This window comes from Procambarus clarkii, chromosome 40 (assembly GCF_040958095.1).
Source record: "Procambarus clarkii isolate CNS0578487 chromosome 40, FALCON_Pclarkii_2.0, whole genome shotgun sequence".
NCBI classification, from domain to species: Eukaryota; Metazoa; Arthropoda; class Malacostraca; order Decapoda; family Cambaridae; genus Procambarus; species Procambarus clarkii.
Window position 1 is genome coordinate 3,962,388 of NC_091189.1, and position 10,005 is coordinate 3,972,392.

The following is a 10,005-nucleotide window of genomic DNA, read 5'->3' on the forward strand; positions in this document are numbered from 1 at the left end:
CTCTCTCTCTCTCTCTCTCTCTCTCTCTCTCTCTCTCTCTCTCTCTCTCTCTCTCTCTCTCTCTCTCTCTCTCTCTCTTCTAAGTGAAACCCAGAGATGGCAGCTATATAATATCAATGATCTAATACCACGTACGTGTACGTGTGTACTCACCCGGTTGAGCTTGCGGGGGTTGAGCTCTGGCTCTTTGGTTCTGCCTTTCAACTGTCAATCAACAGATTCCTGAGCCAAAAGAGGCGAGGAAACAAGAGACATGCCCCAGCCAGCGGCCAAAAGAGGCGAGGAAACAAGAGACATGCCCCAGCCAGCAGGCCAAAAGAGGCGAGGAAACAAAAGAGCGCCTGCTCCAGGTGAGGCTCGAACTCACAACCCCGGCATGGCCCAGACACTGTCGTATAAGTACCGTGCGCTAACCGATTGCGCCACTGGAGCGCGACGACTTCGGTCAGCCATCTTGGAGTACCTCCGCCGGCAGATCAGCTGACAATGGTAAACACAACATTGGATTAAGTTAATTAATGTCATGGGGGTTACGAAACTAATTGTATATTGTACTTGTATTGTATAATTGTATATTGTACTTGTATTGAAACTAATTGTATATTGTATCTCCCACGTGTCTGTGGTATCTCCCCCGTGTCTGTGGTACCGCCCACGTGTCTGGCAGAGATACTGAAGAAGCTGCTCTTCCCAAACAGGAAAATAAATAGTTTATTAAATAAAAAGCGTAAGGTATTGGGCATTTGTGTGACCACTTACGAAACCCGTGCATCTTTCCTCCATCAGGGGCGGCTTTGTATACATGTATTAAAGAGTTTGTGAGTGCTGAAGCACATCGAGGTTGCTTATGAGAATAATAACATTGGAACGCGAATTTGCGAAGCTTGTAAACTGTTTAAATGTAAACATGGCAGTTATGATTGCTGAAAAAGATGTACAGGTTTCGCAAGTGTTTGATGAATGCCGGTCCTGGAGACCAAAGGTATCTAAGCTAAGTAGTTCACCCAGTGGTTACCGCGGTGTGAAGGCTATTGGGCTCAAATTTCTGGCGGTATATAATTTTTCAATTACATATATATTTGTGTAGTACTCGCATTCAGGTGTCCACTCAGATATGCAGTCAGGTGTGCGGTCGGAAGTACACTCTGATGTGCATTGAGATGTGCCCCTCAGATGCACAAAGGTGCATTCAGATGTTTAGTAGTATGTGATCTCAGACGTTCAGTCACATGTGATCTCAGATGTTCAGTCATATGTGATCTCAGATGTTCAGTCACATGTGATCTCAGATGTTCAGTCATATGTGATCTCAGATGTTCAGTCACATGTGATCTCAGATGTTCAGTCATATGTGATCTCAGATGTTCAGTCACATGTGATCTCAGATGTTCAGTCATATGTGATCTCAGACGTTCAGTCACATGTGATCTCAGATGTTCAGTCATATGTGATCTCAGATGTTCAGTCATATGTGATCTCAGACGTTCAGTCACATGTGATCTCAGATGTTCAGTCATATGTGATCTCAGACGTTCAGTCACATGTGATCTCAGATGTTCAGTCATATGTGATCTCAGACGTTCAGTCATATGTGATCTCAGACGTTCAGTTATATGTGATCTCAGATGTTCAGTCATATGTGATCTCAGACGTTCAGTCATATGTGATCTCAGACGTTCAGTCACATGTGATCTCAGATGTTCAGTCATATGTGATCTCAGACGTTCAGTCATATGTGATCTCAGACGTTCAGTCACATGTGATCTCAGATGTTCAGTCATATGTGATCTCAGACGTTCAGTCGTATGTGATCTCAGACGTTCAGTCACATGTGATCTCAGATGTTCAGTCACATGTGATCTCAGATGTTGTAGTCGTTATTGTAGTCTCCGTGGTGTAGTGGTAAGACACTCGCCTGGCGTTCCGCGAGCGCTATGTCATGGGTTCGTATCCTGGCCTGGGAGGATTTACTGGGCGCAATTCCTTAACTGTAGCCTCTGTTTAACGCAACAGTAAAATGTGTACTTGGATGAAAAAACGATTCTTCGCGGCAGGGGATCGTATTCCAGGGACCATAGGATTAAGGACTTGCCCGAAACGCTACGCGTACTAGTGGCTGTACAAGAATGTAACAACTCTTGTATATATCTCAAAAAAAAAAAAAAATGTTCAGTCATATGTGATCTCAGACGTTCAGTCATATGTGATCTCAGACGTTCAGTTATATGTGATCTCAGATGTTCAGTTATATGTGATCTCAGACGTTCAGTTATATGTGATCCCAGATGTGTTGATATCATTGGTGACATCGCTGTATGTGTATATGGAAACGTATTAGGCTTATCGAGTGACCAACCCAAAACAGTCGGCTAGCTCCCGGGTACCCAGTGTCCATAGGTGAACAGAGGCATCATACGTAAGAAAACGAGTTTAATGTACCGCCCTGCACGGGAATCGAACCCGGAATGGTTCAAATATGAGCCGAATGCGTATATTTACTGCAGAGCAACCACTGTCCTAGTACCAAGGTGTGGCGCCGATAACAGAGTGTGGCAGGGAGGTGTGGCGCCGATAACAGGGTGTGGCAGGGAGGTGTATCGGGCCCTGGACAGGGAGAGATAACCCACCAGGAAGCGTGTGTGCGACACAAACGCCGCAAGACTGAGCCGCTTCCACTACCCCGGCTTGCCTTCCCTGGAGTAGATGTCTGTAGCGAGTGCGTACTGCCGGAGACGTCCACACACACTCACCCGTCTACCCCGAGACGTCGGCTGTTATACGTCGTCTCCAAGACGTCATCTCCGAGACGTTGTCTTCGAGACGTTGTCTCCTGTTATACATCACTCGTGACCTCCTCGTGCGAGATAACTCACCGTCACGATAACCAAGCTGGTCAGTCACGGAGCAGGTGAGTGGACAGTGACGTCGCCAGAAAGTAGCAAGGAACGACAACTGTCGCTACAGTGAAATCAGGAGCGAAAGAAAGTGACGCAGCAGCCTCACGGTTACTGTTAAATAAGAACGAGGGAGAGTGTTCATTTTCACAGCAAATATGGCGAGGGAGTCGACGTCACCCGCAACAAAGCCGGGGTCAGCCACAACAAAGCCGGCGTCAGCCGCAACAAAGCCGGCGTCAGCCACAACAAAGCCGGCGTCAGCCACAACAAAGCCGGCGTCAGCCGCAACAAAGCCGGCGTCAGCCGCAACAAAGCCGAAGTCAGCCACAACAAAGCCGGCGTCAGCCGCAACAAAGCCGGCGTCAGCCGCAACAAAGCCGAAGTCAGCCACAACAAAGCCGGCGTCAGCCACAACAAAGCCGGCGTCAGCCGCAACAAAGCCGGCGTCAGCCACAACAAAGCCGGCGTCAGCCACAACAAAGCCGGCGTCAGCCACAACAAAGCCGGCGTCAGCCGCAACAAAGCCGGCGTCAGCCACAACAAAGCCGGCGTCAGCCGCAACAAAGCCGGCGTCAGCCACAACAAAGCCGGCGTCAGCCACAACAAAGCCGGCGTCAGCCACAACAAAGCCGGCGTCAGCCACAACAAAGCCGGCGTCAGCCACAACAAAGCCGGCGTCAGCCACAACAAAGCCGGCGTCAGCCGCAACAAAGCCGGCGTCAGCCACAACAAAGCCGGCGTCAGCCACAACAAAGCCGGCGTCAGCCACAACAAAGCCGGCGTCAGCCGCAACAAAGCCGGCGTCAGCCACAACAAAGCCGGCGTCAGCCACAACAAAGCCGGCGTCAGCCACAACAAAGCCGGCGTCAGCCGCAACAGAGTCAACGTCAGCCGCAACAGAGTCGACGTCACCCACAACAAACGCGACCACCCTTAATATAACGTCCCTCACAACAGAAACAATGACCTCCACAACATCTACAACAACAATTTCTTCACCACCACCAGCAACAACAACAACATCCTCACCACCACCAGCAACAACAACAGCGCCTGAGATACCATGCGCTTCCTACATCATCATAACCTTCTTGACCACCGTCTTCGTCTTGGGCACACTAAGTCTGGGCTTCTACTATTCCAAAAAGATCAGAAATGCCAAGAAAATCAAGAGGCGAAACTTGACTATAATAAATGAAAAGGAGAGTTTGGGGTATATGTGGATGAAACGCATTCATGCGAGTCTGGAAGAGAAGTCGGAGACGCAGACGGCAGAGGATCTGTCGGAGGCGGTTGGGCAGCGCCCTGCGTCTCCCAAGGTCGTAACTTCTCCTTTGCAACGAGTAAGGAAGACCTCCAGACCGTCGACAGTGATTAGACTTCGGGTGAACGAGGCTAAGATCAATGTTAATGAAGACACTGTGGACAGTGGCCAGGTACCTCCATCTGCTCCCAAAACAGAGACTAAGACGGTTAAATTAAAACAAGTTAACAAGATGTCTGTGACGTATGCAAACATTGTAGAAACAACGTTTGAAAATACAACATGTGATGACAATGAAGTTGCTATGAGCGATGACCGTAAATATAGCAATGTTGCTATGAGCCATGACCGTGATAGCAATGTTGCTATGAGCCATGACCGTGAATATAGCAATGTTGCTATGAGCCATGACCGTAAATATAGCAATGTTGCTATGAGCCATGACCGTGAATATAGCAATGTTGCTATGAGCCATGACCGTAAATATAGCAATGTTGCTATGAGCCATGACCGTGAATATAGCAATGTTGCTATGAGCCATGACCGTAAATATAGCAATGTTGCTATGAGCCATGACCGTAAATATAGCAATGTTGTCGTTGCCTCACAGTCGCCCCGCCTGGATGGTGAGATCTGCGATAGCCACGGTGACAACCAGCCATCGGGACTCCACGGTGACGAGCTCAGCTGCAGAGACTCACCAACAGAGTCGTCTTGCTCGATTCAGATTTCTTCCAACTCAAGCAGAACAAATTCTCCGACATGGTCTCTCGACATTCGAGCACCACCTTCGGTAGACCCGCCCAGCCAGCGTCTGACGAAGGAGAAAACTCTGCCAATGCCTCCCAGCCAGCTGCCTAAACAAGCATCTGGACATTTCAACGCCATCAGCAGCCACGGCACCAGTAATACATCGCGTCCCGCTTCACCGACACTCTCTCATCTCAACTCCACACCACCTTCGCTTCCGAGGAAGGGACACACTAGGAATGCTCCTTCCAATCTTCCTGGAAGGAAATATTACCCCGAGGTCAACAATCTCCCGGAGCCACCAACCGAAATGCCTTTCAAGCTAACTGAAGACCCACCTTCAAAAAAGCCTTCCTCAGGGGCAAATGCACTTCCATCTCCCCCTGACTGTTTGCCTCTGCATCATACAACACCTTCATCTACTGGCAAATTGTCTACTCTACCCTCCACATTTCATCAACTCAAACCACTTAAAAACAAAAAAATTACCCCAAATAGTCACAAGAGCCGCCCTTCAAAATCCATCTCGTCTCGCACCGCTCGGAAAGCTCAGCGTTTAACTTTTAAAAACGACCTGTCTTCCCAGAACCAGCGCTCGGTAGAGACAAAATGTCTCCCGAGTCCACCAACTGAGTTCCCCTTGGCTCTTACTCAATACCCAGCCTCCAAGAGGAAGCTCTTCCTTACATAATCCCCCTGCTAGAACTTAAGAGCCTCTGGATGAGGCAATATAACCAATACCTTCATCATTCTCTAATAAAACTTTCCCCGTCATTCTAATCAGGCACGAGACCAAACAGTTTTATATGCTAACCCAACTCTACTCCTGCCCAAGCTTTTCTTTGACCCTTTCCTCCTTGGTGATGGCCACCCTGGAAACACACACCGTAACTGTCTTTATTTTCTGCTAGTTACAAATTGTAATAAAGTTCTTACATCTTGGCTTAACGTATTTATGACGTATTAGAACGTTGTTACAACTTGCTATATTGGTTGTTTTAACTGGTTAGGTGTTAAAACTAGTTCGAACGTTGTAGCAACGTCGTAGTTTCGGTGTGTGTTTGGCGGGCAGGTATGTGCGCAGAGTTACCTTACAAACACCCAACGTCACGGTCCGTATGATTTCCCTTGTAATAAAGTTGTTACGTCTTGTTATAACGTTTTTATGACGTATTAGAATGTTCTTACAACTTGCTATATTGGTTGTTACAATTGTTAGGAGGTGTTAAACTTTGTTCGAACGTTGTAGCGGCGTTTCGTCGTGTGTTTGGCGGGTTAAAGATGTTTGGGAAGCCAAGGGGGCCCCCAGCCTGCCTTTCAGCGCCTCAGTGTTGTGATCCAGAGAGGAAACATCTTAATGTTGCAAGAAGTGTCCAAAAACAATAGTCAAAACCTGTGTGTAAGCTTATGTTCAATCTTTAATTGAACTGATTTTGTTAAAATAATAACTTATTATTGAACAAAATTGGTTTGTAGTAAACATTTATATATATATATATATATATATATATATATATATATATATATATATATATATATATATATATATATATATATATATATATATACATATGAGAATATATATTGGGTGAGCAGTCACCCAACTGACAGGCTGCAACATTCATACGGTGCAGTAATTTGTGATTTTTTTCAGTTACAAATTAAGATTATTATTACACTGATTTAGGAAGTGTTTACAAAACAAACTGAAAGTGGTCGAAGCCCGTTCCGAACCATGCCTTCGAACACGTTCACGTTTTCTATAAGCCAAATACGTTTTGAATTATTTAGATTTTAATAAGCCAGTATTTGACCTGTATGGTGTGAATCCGATGCCCCCTTTTGTTTTTGATGATGTATTAACTTCCTCGGTTCGACTCCCGCAGTGCTAATCTCACAACATTGATCCACAAGTATAAATTTATACATTATGTGCATTTTGTTTATCATTTACATATCTAATATAAATGTCAAAAGTTGTTGTTGGTTTTAGAGACCAGTCCGGTGACCATAGTAAACATTGCGGGGTACAGCAGACTGTAGTGATGTTTCCTCGTGACTGTATCCACGTGTTGTAGTGTTGTTGACCTAAGTAAAGCACTGTCTTCCGCCTCTGTGTTTAAATGACCGCTTTTACAATGTGATGCATTACTCCAATCACTCACACACACACACTCACACACACACACACACACACACACACACACACACACACACACACACACACACACACACACACACACACACACACACACACACATATATATATATATATGTAGTGTGTACTCTGAGAGGTGTATACCTTCCTTCACGGTGTAAATACGCTGTGAATTAAAATAAATAAATAAATAAATATGTTTATTCAGGTAAGGTACATACATACAAGTGATGTTACATTAATGGATTGATATATAGATATATAGATAGAGCTATTACATACAATGCCTAAAGCCACTATTACGCAATGCGTTTCGGGCAATTAGTCAATTAGTCCCAAATTATGTCCAGGACGAAAGTATACTTACTGTTTGGTCAGTAACCTGAGCGGTGGCCTTAATAACCCTCCAGAGGCTTATAGGCCTCAAAATTGAAACCAACATTCTGTTGGCGACGATTATAGCGTGTCAGTATTGGGTTGATAACTTGTGACCCCCAACGACCCTGTGTGACTCCCCAACTACCCTGTGTGACCCCGAACGACCCTGTGTGACCCCCAACGACCCTGTGTGACCCCCAACGACCCTGTGTTTTGAAAACAGGCTGCTGACTGCTGTGACCTCAGAGCTGTTGCTGAGGAAAGGTAGCAACCATTTGGATCAGAAATTGATGTTAATATTGAGAGAGATTATTCACACTGATTAGGTTCCGAGAGTTAGGTTACTCTAGATGACAACAGAGGCAGCCCACCTTGCCCAGCGAGGCAGCCCACCTTACCCACCGAGGCAGCCCACCTAACCCACCGAGACAGACTCTCATTTGACCCTCGTAGTGTCAATCTTGCAGTGCAATTTGATTTGAATTTCAGGAAAACTCCGAATTTGTTTACGCTGTGATCTATAACGTCAACATTGCAGTGCACTAAGCGTAAGAACAGAAGTTTCCAGAAACTGGATTGCTGAACACTACTTGAACTGGACGGTAGAGCAACGGTTTCGATTCCTGCAGGTCAGTGTTCAATCCCCGACCGTCCAAGTGGTTGGGCACCATTCCTTCCCCCCTTCCCATCCCCATTCTATCCTAAATCCTTATCCTCATCCCTTCCAAGCGCCATATAGTTGTAATGGCCTTGCCTTCTATTGTTCGTGTGTGCATATTGTACCAATGCACCACGAGTGTAGCCGGGTGGTGGATGGTCGTGGAAGCTGAGTGGAATCATGAGGGGTTCCAGGATCGCCAATCACGTATTGGCACTCGATGGTGAAGCTGTATTGGTATTGGGTAGTCCCATGAGGGTCGCCACTGGCCGCGCAGGTTCGAATCCTCATGAAGGTCGCCACTGGCCGCGCAGGTTCGAATCCTCATGAGGGTCATAGAGTGTGCGTGTTAATAAATTCCTACACACATGCAGGGCAGGAGCGAGGCCTCAGGTGTTATCATGGGGGAGCGGAAGACCAGTAATGACGGAGGCAAACGTCCTGAGATAACAAGAGAGAAGTAGAGATAACCAGTTTAAAAAGTTGTGAGTTTAGTGATAACTAATGTGAGGGACGGGTAATGTCCTCATACACCAGCCCGTCCTCATACACCAGCCCGTCCTCATACACCAGCCCGTCCTCATACACCAGCCCATCCTCATACACCAGCCCGTCCTCATACACCACCACCGTCCTCATACACCAGCCCGTCCTCATACACCAGCCCGTCCTCATACACCACCACCGTCCTCATACACCAGCCCGTCCTCATACACCAGCCCCTCCTCATACACCAGCCCGTCCTCATACACCACCACCGTCCTCATACACCACCACCGTCCTCATACACCAGCCCGTCCTCGTACACCACCACCGTCCTCATACACCACCACCGTCCTCATACACCAGCCCGTCCTCATACACCACCACCGTCCTCATACACCAGCCCGTCCTCATACACCGGCCCGTCCTCATACACCAGCCCGTCCTCATACACCACCACCGTCCTCATACACCAGCCCATCCTCATACACCAGCCCGTCCTCATACACCACCACCGTCCTCATACACCAGCCCGTCCTCATACACCACCACCGTCCTCATACACCACCACCGTCCTCATACACCAGCCCGTCCTCATACACCACCACCGTCCTCATACACCAGCCCGTCCTCATACACCAGCCCCTCCTCATACACCAGCCCGTCCTCATACACCACCACCGTCCTCATACACCAGCCCCTCCTCATACACCACCACCGTCCTCATACACCAGCCCGTCCTCATACACCACCACCGTCCTCATACACCAGCCCCTCCTCATACACCAGCCCGTCCTCATACACCACCACCGTCCTCATACACCACCACCGTCCTCATACACCAGCCCGTCCTCATACACCACCACCGTCCTCATACACCAGCCCGTCCTCATAAACATAAGTGAAATGCCCTTTTTTTTTTTAGCGCCAAACCCTCTGATTATGAATGAAAAAACAAACGCTGCCCAATACGCTAAATAAAATAAATAAATAAATAAAAATGTTTACAGACGACAGTCAACACAGGCATGATGTTGCGTATCAGAACTGTTCAGTCGACTCTTAGATTCCATTATAACAGCATTGGATTGTCTTCAGGCACCCGGAACGCTCAGGACGTCCAAGGGGTTATTACTTATACCCAAGACGCATCGAGATCAACCAAGAATCAATTCAATGATCACAAAAGCCGCATAGCTGTGGTTGATACCTGGTTGATGGGGTTTCTGGGAGTTCTTCTACTCCCCAAGCCCGGCCCGAGGCCAGACTTGACTTGTGAGAGTTTGGTCCACTAGGCTGTTGCTTGGAGCGGCCCCCAGGCCCACATACCCACCACAGGTCCACCGGTTGGTTCGGCATCGATCAAGGTTACAGCTAGTTTTTAAAATGCTATTATCAGCACTTAGCACTTCACTCA

The 10,005-nt window shown here is 47.4% G+C and overlaps 1 protein-coding gene and 1 non-coding gene across 2 annotated transcripts; one reads left to right on the forward strand and one right to left on the reverse strand.

Moving 5' to 3' along the window:
- Positions 1-342: 342 nt before the first annotated feature.
- On the reverse strand, positions 343-432 carry TRNAI-UAU (transfer RNA isoleucine (anticodon UAU)). The gene is given in 2 exon segments: positions 343-378; positions 395-432. It is a non-coding gene; the product is annotated as a tRNA-Ile (tRNA).
- A 2,620-nt stretch (positions 433-3,052) lies between these two features.
- On the forward strand, positions 3,053-5,602 carry LOC138372981 (mucin-2-like). Its single transcript, XM_069339022.1, has one exon. The coding sequence runs from the start codon at positions 3,053-3,055 to the stop codon at positions 5,600-5,602; it is 2,550 nt and encodes an 849-aa protein (XP_069195123.1).
- The last annotated feature ends 4,403 nt before the right edge of the window (positions 5,603-10,005 follow it).

Bases quoted from the DNA above. Each gene is read 5' to 3' on its own strand.
- LOC138372981 (XM_069339022.1), top strand. From the start codon at position 3,053: ATGGCGAGGGAGTCGACGTCACCCGCAACAAAGCCGGGGTCAGCCACA.